The 23,937-nt window shown below is 36.0% G+C and overlaps 1 protein-coding gene across 3 annotated transcripts in view; it reads left to right on the forward strand.

The window, feature by feature from the left end:
- BCKDHB (branched chain keto acid dehydrogenase E1 subunit beta) overlaps positions 1 to 23,937 on the forward strand; it is a 283,718-nt gene that overhangs the window by 161,986 nt on the left and 97,795 nt on the right. For 2 of the 3 annotated variants that reach the window (XM_079939005.1, XM_079939004.1), the window contains exon 9: positions 8,658 to 8,744. The exons of the other annotated variant lie outside the window; for it this stretch is intronic. In XM_079939005.1, coding sequence (XP_079795131.1) covers positions 8,658 to 8,744 — 87 coding nt within the window. The remainder of the gene's footprint in view (positions 1 to 8,657; positions 8,745 to 23,937) is intronic. 3 annotated transcript variants of the gene reach the window in all.

Here is a 23,937-nt window from a genome sequence, read left to right on the forward strand (position 1 = left end):
AGATGAGGTTCCTAGGATAGAGACAAATTCATGGAGACGGAAGTAGAATAGTGATTGCCAGGCCCTGGGGGAGGGGAAGAATGGGGAGTTACTGTTGAATGGGTACAGAGTTTCTGTTGGGGAAGATGAAAAAGTGCTGGCATCGTATGGTGGTGATGGTCGTACTACCATGTCAATGTGCTTAATGCCACAGAACTGTAGTTAAAAATGATTAAAATGGTGAAACAACTAAAATTCTGTACATGACATTTTCATTCAGCCCATAATCATAACCTAGGTGCTAAACTAGGTACATGAGTTTAGGTGCTAAACTAGGTGCTAAACTAGGTACATGAGTCATCTGTGAATTATCAGCCTCTTCCCACAACATGCAATATATATACAGTATCATGGTAACAAAAGAATAGTACTTGAATGAAGGTAAGCTGCCTAAATTAATAAATAATCAATGTAGTGAAATGGCCCTGCCAGGGGTCTTTACTACTAGGTCAAGTTCTGGATTTGCCAAGTAGTGTGTATAGCAATTGTACTACCACTTTCTCATTTATTATAGAAATATAAGCATATTTATAGTAAGGTTAAATTACGTGGTACTTCTGAATGTTTCCTGCTGTTGCAAACTTCAGAGAAGCAGCCTGGAAGAGCTCAGGATGGTTTTAAGAATAGAAGCTGTAGGAGATACAACACCCTGATTGTCAAAAGTACAGCTTGGCTTTTTAATTGTCCTTGTCAACAATTTTATAAAATTCTACAACATGGAAGTCAATAATATTAATATCCAAATGACATGTTATAATTTCTCCTTTTCATAAAAAGAAATGGACAAGAGTTGAAGTGGAGACAAGTTTATGGAAATATTTTGAGTCCTGCTGAGAAATGATAGGGCAGTGATAAAAATGAAGATCAGAAAACAAGTTGGGAAATGGCTGCCTCAGTCTCTGAGAATTTGCTTTGGCACACACAAAAGTAATGTTGATTCCTGTAGGTGGTTATGCTTCGCATGATGTTTAAGCTAATGCGGAAAATGAAAAAAACTTTTAAGACATATTTATTTACATATTTTCCCATGTTTCACTACATATCTAATAAACATCTACCAGTACAATACCTTTATTACCATGGTAACATGAACTCTTGTCAAAAGGAAAGGAAATTTATGTTCAGTACCAAGGAAAGGAAATGTTCTGTGTGTTTATTACAGTCATGCATTTACAAAAGAGCTACATAAAAACAGAAACATGTTTAGTACTGCTAACTTCTTATTCTAAAATCAATCTAGAGTAGGAAAAATAGATGGAAAGAGCTGGCCCAGGGTAGTCCTCTGTTAGAACTAGAATGATGATTAGAGCTTAGTTTTTAGGACTCCCTTTTTATAGCATGATTGGTCCCTCCTGACAGCTTCAAGCCATCAGAAAATTGGAAGCTTGTTAGTGATTCATTTAAATCACTGTGTCTAGATGCTTTTTTTTTTTTTTTAAGCGGTACGCGGGCCTCTCACTGTTCTGGCCTCTCCCGTTGCGGAGCACAGGCTCCGGACGCGCAGGCTCAGCGGCCATGGCTCACGGGCCCAGCCGCTCTGCGGCATGTGGGATCTTCCCGGACCAGGGCACGAACCTGCGTGCCCTGCATCGGCAGGCGGACTCTCAACCACTGCGCCACCAGGGAAGCCCTGTCTATATGCTTTTTACAAAAATCAATATTAAGAACATTTATTAAGCGTCCACATTTATAACCATATATTAGGTATTATGGTTAGGAATAGAATACTCGATACTTTCTGAATTTTGTGCTCTTGAATGATTTAGAGTTTGCTGGAGGAAACAGTATAGAGATAGAGATACACACCCTCCATAAAAAAGAGTACTCCCCCAAATAAAGAAACAAAAAGATGCTTAGGTACTTTTTCAAACTTTTAAGTTTAATAATGTATGCATGTGTCCCCAAATAATAAAATGAGCATAATTTGCTCAATTTAATGCATATTTGTCATATGCTATGTTCTGTGGTAGACACAAATATGGATAACAGAGTCCCCATCTTTGAATATGTGGTTTTGAGTGTGGTTGGAAGGGCTAATGGGACAGATGTACTCAGGGCTCTTCTACAAGGTAAATTGCTCGTGTTCCTAAGAGGTACAGCAGTGAGTGCTGCCTTGACCATGTGCCTGATTCTTGCCTTTGAACCCTGGTTTTAGGACTCAAAGAATATCCTTGCCTTGTCAGCCACCTCAGATTCTATTAGGAAGTGATTGCTAGGAGGTATATAATATGATAAGAAAAAGAAGGAAAAGGGTAACATAGGGTTTAAAATAAGGGAAAACCTACCAAGCTGGGGAGACCAGGGAGGGAGGAGTTGTGTAAGATGGGTCTTGAGGGGGTGAGGGTTAGGGTTAACCTCCAGAATTTGGGGAAGGAAGTCAGAGGCAGGTAAGCTTGCGTCACAGTCGTGGAGTAGGGAGTAGCCTGACATGACTGGAGCCTGCAGGGACTGTGAAGAGACAAACTGGGAAGGTAAGGTTGATTGACAGAAGCACGTTTGTCTGACATTTTTTTTTTTTTTTTTTTTTTTTTTTTGTGGTACGCGGGCCTCCCACTGCTGTGGCCCCTCCTTTTGCGGAGCACCGGCTCCGGATGCGCAGGCTCAGTGGCCATGGCTCATGGGCCCAGCCGCTCCGTGGCATGTGGGATCCTCCCGGACCGGGGCACGAACCCGTGTCCCCTGCATCGGCAGGCGGACTCTCAACCACTGCACCACCAGGGAAGCCCCTGTCTGACATGTTTTGAAGTAGCTTTCAGAAAGATGTCTGCTTTTAGTTTTTGCAAAAGCGGTTTTTCCTAGGCTCGTCAGCTCTGATTATACCAATAATTCAGGCAAGAGAGAACCAGGGAGGATGTCTGAAATTTTCCCAAACACTTCATGCCTTTGTTAGAGTGATTTGCTCGTTCTTCTTCTGTTGACTTTATTCAGTTCTCTTTATGTTCTGCTTGCTCCCTTACCTACTTTTTCCACGTGGGTGAGAAAGCTCTGAGGATTTACTCTTTCTCCATTTACACCAATTTCCTATGATACCAAACTCTTTGTACCCCATCACTAAGAGCCTTGCCAAAATGGACTTTCCCGAACCATCTGTGGGGTTCATGACTCTTCTTTCTCTTTTAGCGTTGGTATTTCTCCAGAGGAGTATCAGCCAGTGATCTGACTGTGTGTGATGCTCATGCTGACTAATCATAGTTGCTAGGCATATTCTAACACATTGTTAGCTGGTGATTAATTGTGAAGTTTTTCTAGCTAACGTGTCAAATGCATTTGGCTACTAAACAAGAGAACATTTCAGAAACTTAATTTATCTGCAGAAATATTTGAGGCTAATTAAAATCATGTCCTTAATGCTTCTACATTATATAATTGTTATGAACATGCTCGTGATTGATGAAACAAAGGTGTACGACTTTACTATTACTTCCGCTCATATGTATTTATAAGCAGATTTGATTTCAAAAGGAACTGGTAAAGGCCAGCTTTGATGTTTCTTTTGCTTTTCATTAGCTTTTATTCAGATAGAAAATGTTAAACGGGCTGTAAATTGCCTATCCAAAGTGTTGCCTTTCCTACTTTATCTTATCAGCCATCAGAATAGGCCACTGAACTTGGTGTTGGTCAGGTTGAATTACTTTGTAGGAAGAAAATCTTGCCATAGGTTTTGAGTTAAGAGATAAAAACTACACTTCTGCTTTTTGAATGTGCTGCACTTTCAGGCATATGCCAGCTTAATGGTCTGCCTTTCTGTGTCATTTGCTCCTGGAATGACAGCTTAACAGTTTTCCTGGTTGGATTGTGTTAAAATCTTTAGCGGCTACATTCACTAAAACATGTGTCCCACGTTTGGGCAGCCAAAATCTGTGCAATCGTTTTGATGGAGTTTAACTTAGCAACTCTGCTATTACCACAGATATCTTATTGCTAAAGCCCCATTAAAATGTCCTCAATTTGGAGTCTGTTATTTCATATTTACATTGTTCTGGGATGCGCTGAAGTACGCTTTTGCACTATGTTAAAAATGGATTTTGCACAGTGGTTTTTAATAACATCTAAGGGAAAAGAATCTGAAAAAGGATTTATATATATACGCACACACACACATACGTATATATAACTGAATATATGTATGTATAACTGGACCACGCTGCTGTACACCTGAAACTGACACAACGTTGTATAGCAACTATACTTCAATTAAAAAAAAGGACTTTGCTAAGAAAGCAGTAGCTTCAGGACATTAAAGAAGGGCGTGTTTAATATAGTTAAATTATTTTAATAGATTTTTATCTAGTTAACTTTTCTTGAGTGGCTACCACGGTCTGAGCATTGGGCTTAGGTATCCCTCATGGATAACTTGACGTTATGGCCATTAGTAATGATGTCTGGGCAGAAGATGGACTAAGGGGAAAAGTCATGAAGTGGCCAGAGCAGGAACAAGGTATCTTAAAGTTTCCATCAGAATGGGGGTGTCGCAACCTGTTGGTTGTTGGCAATGTCATCGTGTGTTCAGCATTAAGATTTGATGCCTCCTCTTGAATCCGATGTTGCTGATGCCCTTGGGGAGGGGATGACAGAAAGAGTGAGAAAGTGAGAATCTCTGGGAGAAATCCAGGGCAGACCAGTGCTCACCAACTTAACAGCCGTAGGCTGTTTCACTCCTTGCCTTTCAGAATTGTTTTTTAAGTTTTCTTGACAAATTTCTCAAGGCCTTGTAGGGAACAAAGCTGTTCTGTTTCATGGTAGGGGACACAGAGATGGGTCCTCATCTTGAACTGGTTCAGCTTTCCCTGGTGCCATTAGCTGCTCTAACTCACCGCTACTCCCTCTGGGTAAGTCCAGAATCCTGGAGCAGATCTTAGTGGCAAGAAGTTGAAGAGGCAGATACTGGAAAATCCAGCCTTATGTGATCTTTCCTGGCTGTGATAGGTTTAGCTTTCATACTGAAAAGTTGTTTAAACTCTTAAAATTTTTTTTCAAGTGGTGAATTACATTTATCTCAGAAGAAAACTTGAAACTTGATATATCACTTTTTTTCTAAAGAAAAGGAATTTTCAATCCTTATTAGCGTTTATATCTATAGTGATTTATTTTTAAAAGGTTAATGGCTATCTCCATTGAAAGGCACCATATTTTTACTCTCTAAGTAGGTCAAAATGCTAAATTTGGCTAGAAAAATTTCCCAGCAGTTGGATGTCATTGTGCCTAAATGTACGAAAATGAAATGCCTGTTAAAGTTGACAAAAGACATAGATTAATCAGAATGTCTAGTTGAATCACAGAGCATGGAAAGAGTAACACTCTCTTCAACTGTGTATATTTGCAACGATCTCATTATCATAATATTAACAAAGTGTTAATATGAACAATTTCCAAAATAGAAAAGAAGCTATCTTCAGAAATTTTAGTAAACTGAAATTGTGAATGATAAAAAGCACATACCAAGTTGAATTTGTATTATACCTTACAAAATCATGGGATTCTATTATAGTCTCAGCCTTTCATGATGTATGCTAATTCTTTGAAACTGTCAGTGTTATGTCTATAGGCATTTTTCAGAATTTTGCTGTAATTTCATTTTATATATTTTAATACTTTTCAGGTACTAGATGATTTTAAGAAGCAGAAATGAAATTTAGGTGCTTTCACAATTCAATGAAGTAAAGTAAAATACTCAGCTCAGAGCCTAACACACAGCGGCTCCTGTGACAAGCAGTTGTTTATGATTTTGATCATTATTTCTGTGACTTCTTGTGTTGCTGTCCCCTCTCTCTCTCACTGGTTTGCTTGCTTTGACAGTTTCAAGAGCCTCATAGCATTATTACTTCTCATCTTGTGTCTGCCCTTCAGCTCTTGGTATTTTAGAAATTTCCAGAATTCCTTCCAGAACTGTCAGCATACAGTTCCTGATCCAAGAACTCGCATGTTTACCTAACACACTTGCAGAGCTGTTGAAGAACTTGCCCTTCTTTGATACCAATAGCTGATTTCCCATTTTGTCTGGGGTCCAACAGCTTGAAGGTCAAGAGATGAGCTGGATATGATCTCGACATACAGCTATCATACAGAGCCTGGCTTGGGGGGGTGGCTGATTCCCTATGTTTTCACTGTGCCTCTTTGCTGCTGGGGTTTGGGACCTCAGGGTTCCCTTGTATCTGAAGCTAGTCCTAAGATAACAAAAAAATTACGTTTTTTGAGATTATGACTGCAATGTCACATGTATTTGTTACCTTCAGCATTAATTTAAAAGGGCTTTCCCTTTATTTTTATTTATTTTAGACTTATTGAGAATATTTTCAGTAATATAAAAATACTTTTCATTTAAAGTAAAACAAAACCAAAAGTTCTTTCCCTACAATTCCTTCACTGTCAATCTTCAGGAGAAACAAGTTTTAATAGTTTGGAATGAATCCTTCCAGACTATTTACACATGTTGGCTCAATATATATAGCTATGTTTACTGGTGTCTGTTTTTCACAAAAATGAGATCATATTATTCTGCAATTTGCTTATTTTACTAATTAACTTGTCATGGGCACTGTTCCATGGCCTCAGTCTTTTTCATGGCTGTATAATACTCTGCTGTATTGCTGTATCTTGGTTTATTTAGCTTTTCTCCTGCTGACAGATTTTATCTGCTCATACATCATGTTGCATGGACTCCAGGGGTTGGTAGCTTTTGTCCTGGGTACATCTGTGCTTCGTTTCCCCACTACATTCTGCAGGCTAGAGGAAGCCTGGAACATTTGCCTTGGTTGCTTATTGGGTTGTCATTTGATCTTGGATTGGCCTCAGTTCAGAGAAAAAGCACCAACTCTGTTGTGTGGGGTTTGAGGGGAACAGCAGCATTTTTATAGCTGTTTCTCATTTCTCCCTTCTAGCTGGGTTGTACCATCTAGCTGGGATGGATTTTGGCTGTATCATTCCTAGATGCTCTTATGTTGGCAGAGTTCTGGGATTCAGAGCTATAAGAAAGTTCTGATTGTCAAATCTGTTTCTTTAATCGGCAATCCTTAAAGTCAGGACATCTTTTTAGGGAATACTTTGAGAATACATTTGTTTTTTTCATGATTGTAGAATATTTTTGTCTCTTTATATTTCTAACCAGGTGCACTGAAATTTAATTTGTGACTTTCACATTGGCATAATTAACCACAGTCATAAATTCAAATACCAACATATTCCAAGGTTCATATTTCATTGGCGGGGATGGCATTCATTAAGGTGTTCATAAAATTTCATATTCTTAAGTCACTATTCACTTAGTAGATACGGTAACTTATTTTTGTCATGGCTACTGGCCATATCTTGGAGTTTAACATCTGTTGGCTGAAACTGCTACACACTTTTGAAATTCTAAACCCTAATTGCCTAGAATGAAAGCAATATTTTAATTTATATACAGGCATACCTTGGAAATATTGAGGGTTCGGTTCCAGACCTCCAAAATAAAGTGAATATTGCAATAAAGTGAGTCACACAAATTTTTTGGCTTCCGAGTGCATATGAAAGTTATGCTTATACTATACTGTGGTCTGTGTAATAGCATTATGTCTAAAAAAATGTACATATCTTAATTTAAAAAAATACTTTATTGCTAAAAAAAAGTGCTAACCATCATCTTACAATGCAGGGTTCAGTTTGTAAAAACTGCAGTTATGTGCAAAGCACAGTAAAGTGAAGGGCAATAAAACCAGGTCTGCCTGTAAGTTTTCTGTTTGGAAGATTTTTATTTCATGTTCCTAAAAGAGTAATGTAGAATTTAAAGAAGGTGATACAAAATTATTAGAAATGTAGAGGAGAAATTATGACTTCTCCTTTGTAATAATATGGTAACTGGGTAACATATTTTAAGCAGTAACTTGCTGTTGGTTTTAATATTTTTTACCTTCCTCCACACTGGCATCCTGCTATGATATCATAGCTATACTTTTTGATTTATTATTGTACAGAGTGTGTCATGCACACTGGGAACAACCACACCAAGCCAGTGTCGAGAATACATCCTTATTTTCTGTGGCATTTTCTAGTTTAAAATGGAGTTGTGGTCGTTAACCATATTTTAATACACTTGAACGAAGAGTTGTAACCCTTTTACTTTCCCGGTGATTTCTTCATGCTCGGTTTCCTTGAATGTCTAGTGGCTTGAGCTTTTCCTTTGCTACAGTTTTTACACTCTATTTTTGTGTTTTCCTTCTCCACACAAAAAATGTCCTAAGACTATTTATTTATATGCAAATATACTCCCAAAGGAACAAAAAGGCACTTTCATTCTTAGAGCTATATGAGGAAAAAAATGATATTCAGATACAAAAATGTGAAATACATTCAGTTTATAACACAAAAATATAATAGAAGGCATTTTTAATGACATACATAGAATTACAAATCTCATTTTTCTTTTGCACTAGGATTAGCTACTGAAAACTTTTTTAACTGCAAAAATCAAAGAACAGTCCAGCTGAAAGGGAGTTACAGCTTATTTGGCATAAAATTGAATTGCTAATTTTTAATTATTTATTGGATTTAAATAATTTATTTTTATTACTTAATCAAAACTACCATCATATACTTGAAAATATGTATTCTCTTCAACATCAGACTTTCCTTTTCTCTTTCAGTCTGTGATCAAAACAGGGCGGCTGCTAGTTAGTCACGAGGCTCCCTTGACGGGCGGCTTTGCCTCTGAGATCAGCTCGACGGTTCAGGTAGAGTAACTTTTTGGCACTGATGTGAGCGTTTGTGCATTTGCATGTGTCTATGCGTTTGTGCATTTGCATGTGTCTATTCCAAGAACAAAATTACTTATCACAATATATAAAAGCATGCACTGTTTAGAAAAGTACATTTTCCCGTCTGACTCCAATTCACTGTTCTTTAGATAATGGTCTAATTACATCTTCTAGAAAAGAAATCTTAAAAGCTGAAAATTCCTTAATAGGAAGAAGGAAGTTTGAAATAATCTTAGTAAACTAATGTCAGTTATGTTTGCTAGGATAAGAGGAAAAGAAAACTCTTAAATTTGAATGGGATATTTCTCTTTTAATAAAACTTATCATGATGAATCTTATCATGAAACGTTTGATTTATAAAATTGATTTAAACAGCCTTCACCTTAGAAAAAATGAATCTGTCAAAAGTCAGTAATTTAAATTCAGTAACAAATTTCACAATCAATAATTTAATTCATTAATCTGATTAATCATATGCTATTGGCGACACTTTAGGAATGGTTTAAAAACATTTCTTTTAAAAAAGGGTTCAGTTAAGATGCTGCATATCAGGAAAAAATTCTACAAACCTCTTTATGGAGGATTTTTACTTAAAACTTTCATTCACATTTATATCATAGATGGGAATAAGATGACTTAAATGTTTCATTTTTCCTAACTTTTTAAATTAAAAGTTAAATAACTATATTTTAAATGGAAAGTTTGTATGCATTTTAAATTCAGAGTATCTTTGCAGCTAGCAAACATTTTACTTCTCTTTACTGGTGGTAAGATGATTTTATTGTTAAGATACATATAAATTGAAAATTTCTTTAAGAGTATATGGTTAAAAACTTGATATAAAATTATGATATATGAGCACTAATGATTTCTACCAATAAAATATCTTTAAGTATGAACTGACAATGTTATAAATATTTTAAAATTAGATGAATCAAATTTAAACATAAATATTTTAAAAACTAGATCAAAAGAATTCATAATTATGATAAAAAATTATGCTGTTGTTTTTACATGTGGTATACATTTTTCACTAACAAAATTAAGAAAATACTTGAGTTTTGTAGATTTGTTGTCTTCCTTATTATAGAGACTACAATTTGAAACATATTGCTTATCATTGTGTAACATAAATACCTGGTATTTACCGTGCATTTTATTCATTGAGTAGCCTAATGTAGTATCCCTGTAAAGAAAAAAAAAGGGGGGGCTTGCAAGAATGAATCACTAACACCAAGATGGTATTTCAAGTCAAAGGCAAACTGTAAAGAGAAACTGGGATTTTCTGATTCCTAGTTAATATGTGGTCCACTAAACCCATCTGGCTGTTGCTAATGGAACTTTATCTGACAGCTTTGTTTCATTTTGCCCACTGAATGTCATCTTATTGTTATCTCAAAACTTTCACTTGCATTTAAATGTAAAAGGAAAGTAAATAAACATGGAATTAGAAATTATAACTAAAGTCCACTTTCTCTCGACGTGCTTTTAAAATTTGAATTCCATTGATTACTATAAGCTGCATAGAATGTAACATATTTTTTGGCTTGGAAAAGAATTAGAAAGATTATCTAGCCTAGTGTCTACTGGTCTTGAATAATATGTGGATTCGTGTCAAAGGAAAATTGTCTCTCGGGCTCCAAGAATACATTTGTGAATTCCAGTTTGAGGAACGTCATATCGTGAGTTAAATATAGTCACAACAAAAAGCTTACACCATCAAGATCATAAACACTGTATCAAAAGCAGATCCTGAAATTATATGATAGTAATCAGTGGTTAAGGTTGTGAAAGAGATTATACAGAATATGGTCATATTTTTTTTCATAATATGAAGACACCAAAACAAAGACCACACCTTATAAGACTCAGACTCCCAAAATATGCCCACTGATCCTGGGTGTCTGAGGTCTGAGAAATCCTGACCCAAACCAGCTGGATTCCTTTAACAGATGAGTGTTTCTCATTCAAAGTGCTTGTGATTGACCTGATTTTAAAATTAAGTGGAAGATTTGGGACTAGGACAGGAGTCTTGAGTAAATATTGAGTATGTACATATGCATTCTTTATTCAAAGTTACCCCCACCCCATGAGGAAGACAGAAGTTGGATTCGTTATAAGATGTTCTCTGTTTTCCATGTTTAAATCTTTCAACCAACTAACCACAAAATAAATTACGGAAATAATGTAAAATTTGTAGAGAGGTCTTAGTTTGATATTTTGAGGAATTAGAATTTAGATTTATTAATATGAGGAAGAATTACAAAATGCTCACAGTTGATTTTGCTTAATCAGATTTTACTTGTACAAATGGAAAGTGTGGAAAATGAATTTTAACAAAATATAATCAACATTGGATTTCCAAATGTTTGCCTGTGTGGCTTTTATGTATTGACAAGGAAGGAAAAAAAAAACTAGACACCTTGTTGGTGTTCTGTTTTGTTTTGTGTTTTTGGTTTGTTTGTTTGCTTTTTTGGTAATAATGTTTGCATACAATATAGGGTAATCTGAATAATACAATCTACTTTTCAGTAATTGTTTCATGCACATATTCCAATAAATGCAGCATACTGTATTGAGCACCTTCTTTACGGAAGGCCTCATTCCCTATTGTAAGTGAAGCCTGTATCAAATTATCCAAGTGCCTGGGCTTCTTTGAACTGAAATCACTTAAGTGTGAGGTGCAGCTGCTTTCACCACTTGGAACGGTTCATGTTTCTGTATTTCTTTTTGGTTGTGTATACTTTGTAACATTGAAGAAGGTAAAGCAGGGTTAAGATTTTGAAAGCAATTTTCTGGAAGGGCAGGGAAATGGTACATAGAGAACTTTTCATTGTTGTCCTAAAGAAGTTTGAAATTAGGGGTGAGAATGATCTATACGTTTGAGCACTATGGATTAAAATGCTGAGTTACTCTCATTGTATCAACAAATGTAAATTTTATGTGAAAGTAAGCACACGCAAAAACAATCTGCTCCAAAACCATTGTTTTGTGGAAGGTATTTGATAGCTCTTTGAAAGCTCATGGTTAATCTTACAAAATTGCTCTTAATATTACAATATTTTAAGAGAATGATTATTAACAATAAAACTACTGTTTTAATACATTAAAAACTGAGAGTACCATTTTCTCTTTTGCTCAAATTTTAAATTAATTCCCATATTAAAAATCCTGAAGAGAATACAGCATTTTAGACAGTATTTCTTTAAGTTTATAATTGATATTTTTAGATAGAAAAATTATATCATGCTCTATAAAATGAATATCAAGTAAAGGAACTTTTTTTTTTTTTGCTAGCTATGGGAAGTATTGCTGGCTTTACTATTTATTATTTTTAGTTAGATAAAATATGAGAAGAATGAATATAAAATATGTTCATATTTTATTTATATAACTTTTCAATTTATAGCAGATGGCTCTTCTATCATAAAAGGAGTTCAGTGTACACAAGTATTTTCATGCCCGTTGCTTCTTTTTCATAAACCATTTATTTTATTATTTCAAAAAATATTGTTAGTCTCAGTTTGAAGTAAGTGAAAATCACAAAAGTGATTAGGAGACTATATTAATTACACATAACATTGTAAACTTATATTGATCAATAGCTTCTTCATAAAATTTATATAAAATGCTTAGAAAAATCAAAACCAATCCACTGAATCTGAGAACTGCTTTGCATTCCTATTGGATTAATTTGGAAGCAAACTGGGAGGTGGAACAAGCTGAGTGAGGTCTGTTATATCTGGCTCTCCTCTGGGGAAGATTTCTTGGTCAGTCATCCAAAGCTTCACTTGTCTCTTCCCATCTAATTTTACATTCCCATCTGTTCTCACTTTGGGGTGAGGGAACTTTTTCCTTCTCTCCTTTGACACATACCGAAACTTGGAAAAGAACTTGATTTGTGGAAAAGTGCAGAGACAACAGAGTTTAGCTAATTCATTGACCTCACTGTGGAGTTTGAGCAAAGATTTCGTTGTTTTGGAAAATTATATGACTTAGTTTGATGTGATGTTTGTATTCCTCAGCTTTATGTAACCATAGCTTAAAAAAAAAAAACAAAAATTTTACTGTGCAAAAGAGAATATGTTAACCTCATCCATTTAAATATTTTGCCCAAATTAATTTATATTATAATTCTCCAATGAAGTATTCAAAATAAGCATTATTTATGAATATTAAGACCAAATAATTCCTGGCATTTTAGTAGCTTTAATCAGTGTACTTTCTTTAAGCCTTGTAGAAACCAATCTTTATTTTTAATTTCTAATACATTCCCATAATGATGAACTAAATCTTGACTCTGATAAGCTTGGGATAATAATACAAAAAATGTTTGTTGTTTTTTTTTTTTTCCTTTCTGGATTCAGTGCTTAATAAGAGTGCCAAAAATTTTAGGGATTGGGGTTGGCTTAAAGGTTTGAATTTTTTTTTTTTTTTAACACATGGAAGCAATAAGTCTGCAATAAAGAGTCCAATTGGAGAGTATGGTAAATTTCCATACCATTGTTCCATCCTTTCTGTGCAGTCTCTATTCGTAGGATAAGAACTCAGAAATTGTGCATACAGACATATATATATATATATATATATTTTTTTTTTTTTTTTTTTTTTTGGTGGTATGCGGGCCTCTCACTGTTGTGGCCTCTCCCGTTGCGGAGCACAGGCTCCGGACGCACAGGCTCAGCGGCCATGGCTCACGGGCCTAGCTGCTCTGCGGCATGTGGGATCTTCCCAGACCGGGGCACGAACCCATGTCCCCTGCATCGGCAGGCGGACTCTCAACCACTTGCGCCACCAGGGAAGCCCAGACATATATTTTTAAGGTAATCATATTCTAAAAGTTTGAGAGGGTTTTATAGGGTTTACATTAATCATCGCATAAAAGGAAACTTTCCTAATTTTCAAGTAAAGGAATTTTGCTTTTCTCACTCTTTCATGTTAGAAAGGACTATGCAGAAGGATTTTTTTTTCTTATAAACTTATTATTACCACCAAATTTACCAGCACTCTGTTTACCAACGTCAATCTGAAGAAGAGGGATAAGGTCTTAAATGGTCTTGAGATTTTTACACTGTGGAAAATATGTTTAAATAAAATTACCATGTTGATAAAGTAGGAGTCATCAGAGGAAGCTATAAGGGCAGTAATTTGGTGAATAGTTTACTGCAATTTAATAATATTATTACTATTTAAAATTTTACTAGTGATTCAAAGCATTTGCCAACAACGAAAATAGCGATCGGGAAATGCATACTCGTGTACTATCATCTATCTAGATGGAGCCAAAGCATCAGAAAAGCAGTTCAACATAGAGTTATTCAGATACACGATGACCTTTTTAAAATGGAATTTTGCCCTGAAGCCTATCAAGTGTTCAGTAAACAGCTTCCATGGCCATAAATATGAACCGAAGACTAAATCTTTCCGGGGATGCATCATGGATAGATGTGCTGTATCACTGTTTGTGGTTAAGCCCATGTTTCACTCTGTGGGTCCTCCCCCTTGCCCTGACCCCACCTTGTCTCCCTCAATGTCTCTCTCTCCTTTGCTCATTAGTGTACAGGTGGCCAGGCTTCTCCCATCAGCACTCTTCTTCCTCTCCCCATTCTCTCCTGGGCAGTCTCAACCATTTGCCCGGCTAGTCTTCAAATCTGAAACCTTCAAGATTGGCTCTGCCTGTTGGGCCTCAGACTCAGAATTCCAATTTCATGCTAGTTTTGGTAAGGATAAGAAATTTGTGGACTTCGCTGGGGGCACAGTGGTTAAGAATCTGCCTGCCAATGGCAGGTTCAAGCCCTGGTTCGGGAAGATCCCACATGCTGCAGAGCAACTAAGCCCACGCACCACAACAAAGAGTAGCCCCCACTCGCCGCAACTAGAGAAAGCCCACATGCAACAATGAAGACCCAACGCAGCCAAAAATAAATAAATAAATAAGTAAAAATAATAAAACTGTAACTCTATATCCTTAAAAAAAAGAAATTTGTATGATAAAATGGTTTATGTGGAAGGATTTTAACATGAAACGGGGAGAAAAGGTAGACATCAGCACCTGGATATCTGCCAGTTTCTGGAAATCAGCTTATCTCAAAATGAATTCTGTTTCTCCTCACATCTTTCTGGGCTTCTTAAATTGTCTTCTTATCTTGGCCTCTAACGTCTTATCACTTTACTATCCATTATTTTCTTACAGGACACATCAAATGTTGTCCATCATCTGTTTGAAAACCTCCAATAGATCTTCTCTGGAGTAATAAGATCTTTAGGTCAAGATCCTCAGCTGCCCAAACCGATGTTTCCAATGTTATTTTTCATATCCTTTTATGATTCTAGTATCACAGTGATCACACTGGCCTACTAGACATTTCCTGAATGATAATTAATTTGTACAACCAGCCTTTATTGAATACTCTGGGCATAGCCTTAATTTGGGCCTTTCATTCAAGAAATAGAGTTCTTGTTTTATAGACACTTAAGAGTTCAGTAGAAGAAATAGATGCTAAACAGATAATTATACTGTGGTACATACTAGGATAGAGGAATATTCAGAAGACTGTGGGATTATTAAATACTTGATCACCTAACTCAGATGTGATGGTTGAGTTAACTCTTGGAGGAGTGAAGGTGGATGAGGATTCAGGCAGAGGGCACAATATAAATAAGGAGGCAGAAAAAAAGATATGATATTCTGGGGGTTACAGTGGTTTTGGTATGGTTGAAGAGTAGTATGTGAGGTTTGTAGCATGAGGTAAGTATCAACAGGTAGGTGAGAATTAGATTCTAAAGAATCTTACATGTAATAGCAAGTAATTCGTTTTTGTGTAGAGGAAACTGACAGGACAGAGTAAAGCCAGCTCGCATAGATATAAATTCCAGTTTAAATACATTATTTATGTATTTAAAATACACCTTATAAACTTCCTAGTAAAAAGGTAGTAATACAAACTCAAAAAACAATGGTCACAATTATCATTATTTAAGACAAAGGGGTGTAACTAAAGGATTTTAAGTAGGAGATTAACATAGAAAGATTTACAATTTAGAAAGACCTCTGGCATTTATGTTAAGGATACATTGGGAGGGGTGAGGCAGGAAGTCACAGAGATTAATTAAGAAACTATTTGAGTAATTTAAGGGTCTTCTGAGCCAAGGACACAGGAGTGGGGTTGGAGAGAAAGGTGAATTTTAGAGAGAGAAGAAGAGTATGAAAGAAAGACTTGCTGACTGATTAAGTAGGAGTCGGGCAGGGAAGGCTTAGCTTGATTTCTAGGTTGGGTGAATTTTGAATGGAGGTACCCTTTCACTGAGTTGGGGACTATCATTGGAAAACGGGTTTAAGCACATCGTCTATGGAAGATGATGAATTAATTTTAGACTTGTAGAATTTGAGGTGGGGATGGAAAATGTGTGTCTGCAGCTCTGGAGAGATTCTAAGGTATAGGAAAAGATTAAGGACTCATCATCTTATAGTGATGGCTGAGGTCATGGATATGGGTGTGATCACACAGGAAAAGGATAGTCTTAAGAAGGGAACTTGGTGAAGAAGGAGTCCTCACCCACATTTACGAGCAAGAGAGGAAGAGCTATAAAGGAGGGTGAGTTGGAACGTCCAGAGAGAAGGAAGGGAGGAAGAGAGAGCCATTACAGAAGACTAGCAGGGAGACTTTTACCATGGAATAGGTGGCCAACAACATTAAATGCATCCACGTTTGTCAGCTAGACTGATGGTTGTACCTTGAGTATAGCAACCGGAAGACATTGGTGACTTTGGTGAAAGCAAATGCGGCCCCCGTTACATTGGGGCTGGTGAGTGAATGGTGAAGAATTAAAGCAAGAGACGTAGACCACTATTTCAAGAAACGTGACTTTTAATGAAAGGGAGAGGGGAATAAAGTAGTTGGAAATGGGCTCAATCTCTCAGTGTCATTTGCTCAGCTTGAAATGCCACTTTCTCAGTTTGAAGCCCTCTCTGGCAGTCTCCTTAACTCCCCCGCTCCCTTCACCTCCTCCCCCCATGCCCATCCTCTCCCTTCCACCTCCATCCCATCTAGCAATCAGGTTTTCAGTCTCTCTCAAATCTGCCCTTTGCTTTCTATTCCCCTAATAAACTCTAAATGAACCAGAAAAAAAAAAAAAGAAGAAAAGAAAAAGAAAAGAAAACCAAACCACAAAATCTAAAGGAAAAATGTAGACAATAACTGATACTGAGATGGGCAAGCAATTCTTGAGCAAAAAATTAAAAAGCAATAGGATCAATCATATTATCACAGATTAATGTATTTGCCCAAAGTGAAAAATATTTGTGTGACAAAAAACAGGCACAACTGAAAGGAGAATGACAACTGGGAAAGTGTTGGAACATGTGACAAAAAATTGATATGTGTCCTGTATTAAACATTCCTAAATATCAATAAGGAAATTAGTAGCCCCTGTATTTAAAGGTCAGAGGCGGATTGTTTTTAGAACTATTAATGGCTAGTAAACATAAAACTATTTTAGTTAAAACTATTTTAAAATTAAAATAGTTTTAAAAATGCAAATTTCAGAATGGGATATCAGTCTTCTTTGTTACCCATAAGAGTGGCACTGCTTAAAAATTTTAGTGTTGAGATGGTGCAGGATAAATGTGGAAATTGATTCATCTTTCCAGAAAATCAGTTTGGTAATGTGTATCAAAACTCTGCTTTTGGAGTTACTCACTTTGGAGTTACAAGAATGGATAAGGGTATTGTCCTCCATGCCATTCAATTGATTAATAAAATATTGGAAGCAATATCAGTTACAACAGGAATATAGTTGAATAAATTATAATGAACATTGTGGATTTGTTAAAATCATTAAAAGAATAGTTAACAACATTGTAACATTTGTATGGATGTAATACTAAATGAAAAACTCACTAGGCTAGCCTGCAGGTGTTTTACTTGCCCAACTGTGTGAAAAGAAAAACAAATTATACATTGATATAGGCATAGGAGAAAAATCTTCAAAACAAGACTTCTGTTGATTTTTATTTTCTTCCTCATAATTTATTTTCTATGTACGTATATCATAATTTATAGAATTAAGAGCTTTCTTACAATTAGATGTCTCTCCCACATGGCATGGTAAGTCTTTGAGTTCTTCCTAAATTGTTTTAAATAAGAAAGCTCATTTTGCTCATTGAGTTCATTGTTTTAAATTTCATATTTCACGGCGTGTTTCTTAATCATGGACGTTTGAGTTTTGGGCATTGTCATTCATAGTGGTAATACTCAGGTTCGTGATGTGGGATAGTTTTAAAACCAGAGAAACCCCACTGCGTAGATTGGGCCATTCTGCAGGTTAGTTCTATCCCCACTTGCATGGTATATTTGATTCATTGCTCTCATTATGAAAGTGAAAGCACCATAATGTTGGGATATTCAGATTATTCCATTTTGCTGTGTTAAACAGTCAGTGATACTGAGACTAACTGGTATGTAATGATACTAACATTGGGTCCCCTGCTTATTTTTCTTCCCTCCTTTTGGTGTTAGCTTTACGATGGATCGCTATCTATCTTTTTGAAATCTTTCTGGACGTAAGCTAGTCAGAAAAAAGATCAACCGCATTCCATCTCTCTGGGTAATGATAAAGTGCTCAGTTTCTCTCATACAGTCATTCTTTTTCCAGTCAGAAGTAATCCCCTTTGAATTCAAAGGTGCATTCATACCAGACCTCCTGCACTTTTTTCTCCCTGTTTTGTAACCTCTGGTTAGTATTTTGTTGTGTCCTTTTGGTGGTGTCCCAAGATCACTCCTGTCCATCCCTCTTAAGACCAACTGATCTGCCAGTTGGATGGAAAAAATTAACTCTGCTGGAAGGTTTAAAAGTAAATGTGCTCAACTGAAAGGTTATGTTATAAAAGTGTAGTCCTAAATCACGAGGTAGATGTTATTTAAAGGAGTATGTGGGTTCTCCAGTAACCTCAGTTTGGAAATAGCCCCTCCACCGAGGGTCCCCGATGCTGCATCTGCAGTAGCTCCGTAACGCAGAGGTTTCCTCCATCACATTATTTTGTCTTCCTGTCCTCATAGCCCTTGAAATGTCTGCAGGTTTCTCATTGATTTATTTAGTGTCCTTCTTGCCTCGATAGAAGGCAAGCTTCATGTCTGCTCCTGTAAGCCTGGTGCCTAAGATCCCTGCCTGGCACTAAGCCGGCACTTGATAAATAATTTAAATGAATTGTTTGCCCCTAGGCATCACTGTTGTTAGCAGTTTCTTTGAAGAGTGACCTTCTTGCTGCCTTACGTTGTATATAGAAATTCCTAGTTACAAAACCCGCTAGACTGGACTGTTGGCCTTTTGTATATCACCACTCCAATTTGTTGTCCCCTAACCCCACCAGAATAATTTGCTTTGTATTTGTTGAGTTAACCTCCAAAAGGAGCACTGATATTATGTGCCGTTGTCTTTCAAATTTCTATTTCGCGTCCTTTCGGCAAAGTGTTATTTCTTTTGAATAACCTAGTGTTGCTTTTTTCCTCCCCGTAATTGTCTAGTGAGGCTATAGAAGACATTTACATTTAAATAGTTACCAATGAAGTTTCATAGCATGAACAGACTGTTCAACAAGTAAAATAGGTTCTCAGAAGGAAAGCATTACTTTCTTTTAAAAGTTAGTTTGGGGATTGACATGTACACACTACTATATTTAAAATAGATAACCAACAAGGACCTACTGTATAGCACAGGGAACTCTGCTCAATACTCCATAATAACCTAAATGGGAAAAGAATTTGAAAAGGAACAGATACATGTAAGTGTATAGCTGAAACACTTTGCTGTACACCTGAAACTAACATAACATTGTTACTCAACTATACTCCAATATAAAATAAAAATTTTTTTTTAAAGTTAGTGATTTCTATGATATGGTACCTTTAAATTGTGTTTCAGCACCTAGAGTTGTAGTTGCCTTTTGAAGCAGTAATTCTTTAATATCTGGTTGTATTCCCAAAGAAAATTATAATTGATTTAAAATATTTCATTTCCTTATTTGGTGTGAAACAGTTTCTCGTATTTAAAAAAATCATTTTGTAATGTACGACCTTGTCTTAATATTTTTCAAACTACAATAAGGTTATTTAAAATTTTGTAAATGAGAGACAGCAGAGCCTGTATCCATGATGTGGCCAATCCTTTTGGCCACCTTGTACAACGTCCTAGGCAAATACGGAGAAGCATGTTAAATCAGGCAAGAAATTTTAGGCAGGTTTTATCAGCATTGTGTTCACTATCAATTAGGGGCTGGTTGGCCTCCTGGAGATAGAACTAAATTTCTCAGCTACTTTGTCATGCCTCTTGGTGTGCAGTAAAGTTGCTGTTGTTGAAAACTCATTTTATTTTGGTCATCTCAAGTAATTAAATTTATAGCTCCAATTAGTGTACGTGTTGTTAAAAGGCCCATCATCTCTTTCCATGAATGAGTTCATAGCTCGCCAAAACACAGTTGAGTTGAAAGTGGACATGAAAATAGAAATTAACTACTGCTAATGAATTTTCTGCTCAATTTGAATCTAAACACTTGTGAAAAATTAAGACAAGTTACAATCAGCACTTAACCACCCAAACAAGCAGTTGAAAAGGAAAGCTATAAGCAGAAATCATCTAGTTTAAAACTGTTTTGATTTTAAAAATCTATCATTGTTAGTGAAAGTGTTCAAGAGGTTGTTTTAATTTGCAGAAATGTCTGAAAAAACTGCATTTGATTGGGGAAGTGTTGAATATTTGATTATTTTCTTTAAAGTCATGTTGAAGAAGGGGCTTTATTTTTAATTCTTGATCCGTTTGAAGAGGCACACCTTTCTGTTTTTAATCCTTGAAAGGATCATAGTTTTATACTGCAGATGGCACCAAGAATCAATTTGTCTTAATCAAAATTATTAGGCGAAAATGATAATTCATGAGTATACTTTTAGGAGCATCTAAATATTTGTGTTTTAAGAAGTCATTGAGATGACTAACATTTCATAGTTCATGTTTATAACATCCACAATGTACTATTATTTAAAACAAGCTCTGATTATTTTCTCTTTTGATAGGATTAGTTTAACCTCATAATAACTACATTTCTGCGTTTCTGTCCTGGTCCAATTTTAAATTCAGAGCTTAGAATACAGATAGTATAAAATACTTGCTATGCCTGTATTATTGAATACTTTCTGGACCAGTCAATCTCAGTTCTCCCTGAGATGGCTTGTATTTTTAAATGTTCTAGCACCACTTTTCTCCTTTATTCTGCTTGTCTTTTAAAAATAGTACCAATGGTTATTTCTATATTAGCAGTTAAGAAAATTGAAACTTAGTCTTACCTTTACAGCTCATTATGGAAGAATCTCCAGCCTCTGCACTCTGATAATAAATTTATGCTTCATTTTTTTAACCATGAACTTTTCTGGGCATAGATTTCTACCGAAGTGTGCGCAGCAGACCCAGCTGAATGTATTTTGTGAATAATATTCCAACATCACACAGTCCTATACTTTATTAAAACCAGCTTTCCTGTGGCAGTTCCAAAAACATAGTTCAGGCACCTTAGAAATAATGAAGTACTATACAAATGTTGATAAAATAGTCTTTTAATATGATGGAATGTTTTATTATGTATGCAGCTGTCAACTTACCTAATAAGTTAAATACAGTATTCATTTTAACAAAACCCATGTGCTTTACAAAACTAGGATGTTGGTTCACATTGAGTCATGGAAGCCACAGGTGAAGCAAAGTCCTCCTGTTGGTGAGGATGCCACCTGAATGCCTTCTTAGCCCTTCAGAGAACCACAGAATCTTTTTTCTCTCCTTTCCTTCCTTCTTGCCTCCCTCCCTCCCTTTCTTTCTTTCTATTTTCTTTTCCTGATAGTATTCTCTAGTATTCTCCATGCTGGTCTCGCCAAACCCATCGATCTTTGCAGCAAAGCTATGATTCTGCTCTCACCAGGGGCTAACTAAGCATCATTCTAGGTAGTGTGTGCTTACGAAAGCCTTATCCATCCTAGTCAGCAAGAATCAGAAGTACCCTGTAATACTGGAAGAAGGTGAAAGAATAAGGTTGGATGTAGGCATATATTTTCTTTTCACATGGTTGATCTAAAGTGATATTTTTAAAAATTATGGAATTACTTAATACCATTTGAAAAGCATTTCTAAAGTGGATCATCTATCAGTACAAAGTGTGTGTGGGCGTCCCACCAAAGGATATATGAATTAACTTTTTTACCAATGGTTTTTTAAAACGGTATCATGGAATAGGGTGTTATATATGAAACTTCTGCCTATGTTGTTAATTTCCTCCAAGGATAGCATAGCTAACAGTAGTTTTAATGATGCTGTTAGAGGATAATTTGCTAAAGTCGAAATGAGGGGGATCATTTTGACACATAATTGAAAGACATTCTTTTCCAAATATCAAGTGAAGAAAAAAAACAAGTGGGGTCCATAAAACATTATAAAATGATTTCTCCTAAGAATAAGCCGGGTTTTCATTTTTTTCCTTCAGAACAAATGTCCTGAGGGGAAGAAAGAAATCTCATCTTGAAATGTTGATTATGCCATTTGAAGAAATTTGCTAAGTACTTGAAAAGTTCATGTAGTATGACTTTTCTTGCTGCTTGCCTTGTTGCTGAAAATTAGGACAAGGTATTGCTGTTCACCGATGAAGCACCTTTTAACTAAGAGTGTAAAGCAGAGTTATTACTAACATCGTCATTGTGTTACTGCTATTAAAAAGGTTCTTTTAGAAGGATGGCTTAGCTCACTTGCTACCTGGGTAATGAATTTGTTTTCCTCAGGGACAAACAGCCTTAAAACAATGTTTCCTGCGAGGATAGAATTCCATGTTATACAATTAGAGATGCTTCCCTTGAGATACTGGGAAGGCTCGGTGGGCTTATCAGGTGACTACTAGTTTGTCGAAAGTCCTTTGCCTAACAAATGTGAAGCCAACAGTCTTTCTGTTGTCTATAACATTTTAAATTGATAACTGTTTCATAGATAAAATCTGAAGTCCTTTGTTATTAGTGAAGGCTTTTATTAGTGAAAGTTTATTGTGTTTTTCGGTGTCACAGGAGTGGAGTATTATCACCCGTAATAATATTGATCTTTTCATGCTGTATGCAAGTCAAGCATTTTAAGTGCGATTTCATATTTCCATTGGTTTTCATGAAGCCCTTGGTCACCTGTACATCAAATAGAGCAGATGTTTGTATTAGGGTACGTTTATCTAAAGAAATGTTCAGTATGTACAGTAAGTGACCATAGAGTTCCAGCTTCCATGTCAGGCTAAGGAGAGGTGAACTGGTAGGGAGATGGGAAATTAGACCCACGCCTGTTGGTCTAATAGCCCCACTGTTAAAATAGTTGTTCTCATTTCCACCAATTCTCATTTCCTATTGTCTGGATAGGAAGCTTGTCAAAGAAACAGAGAAGACTTGAGGTGGTAGTGGAAAAAAGATGGTCATACACTTTATCTTCCTAACTTGGACAGAAGGCATAAACTAGGCATAAATCCTCATTGCTAAGGAATTATTGAATGGCCGATACATATATTTCTAAAATTTTCAAACCCCCTCCCTTTTTTTTTGTGAGGGAGGGGAGTTTCTTGGAGTGTTTGGTTTTTTTTTAAATGATTCCAGTAAGGCATTTTAAATAATATGGTTGCATTTTAAATTTCATTGTGTAGTCTAAAATATTAGCTAAAAACAGTCGTATTTTCATTGATTCCATGAGCCCTTTAAGGGTTGTATACAGTACAATGTTGAATTTGTCCCTTCGTTCAAAAGGTAAGCCTGCCGTTATATCAGCAGGTGAAGTAATCATCAAATTGCACTGATTAATTGCAAGAAAGATCAAGGAGTGAACAAAACATAGTGATAATAATAAGTTTTGTCAAATAGTGATCATTTGTAATCTTAAGTGATAAATAGCTAACAAATAATTTGTCACTTGGTATAGTTGGTCAGTTCATACAGCATCTTGTTTTGCTATAGTAGAAAGATTACTTGACTATTTTTAGGGATGACATACTATTCCACATATTACTACTTTTATTGATGGATAATTCTTTTGGGATTTTTCAGGGAAACCATTGGATGCTAAATAACTATCATCAAAAGGGACTTCTGCTGTACACTGTAATTATATTTGCCTT

This window comes from Stenella coeruleoalba (genome assembly GCF_951394435.1).
Source record: "Stenella coeruleoalba genome assembly, chromosome: 12".
NCBI classification, from domain to species: domain Eukaryota; kingdom Metazoa; phylum Chordata; class Mammalia; order Artiodactyla; family Delphinidae; genus Stenella; species Stenella coeruleoalba.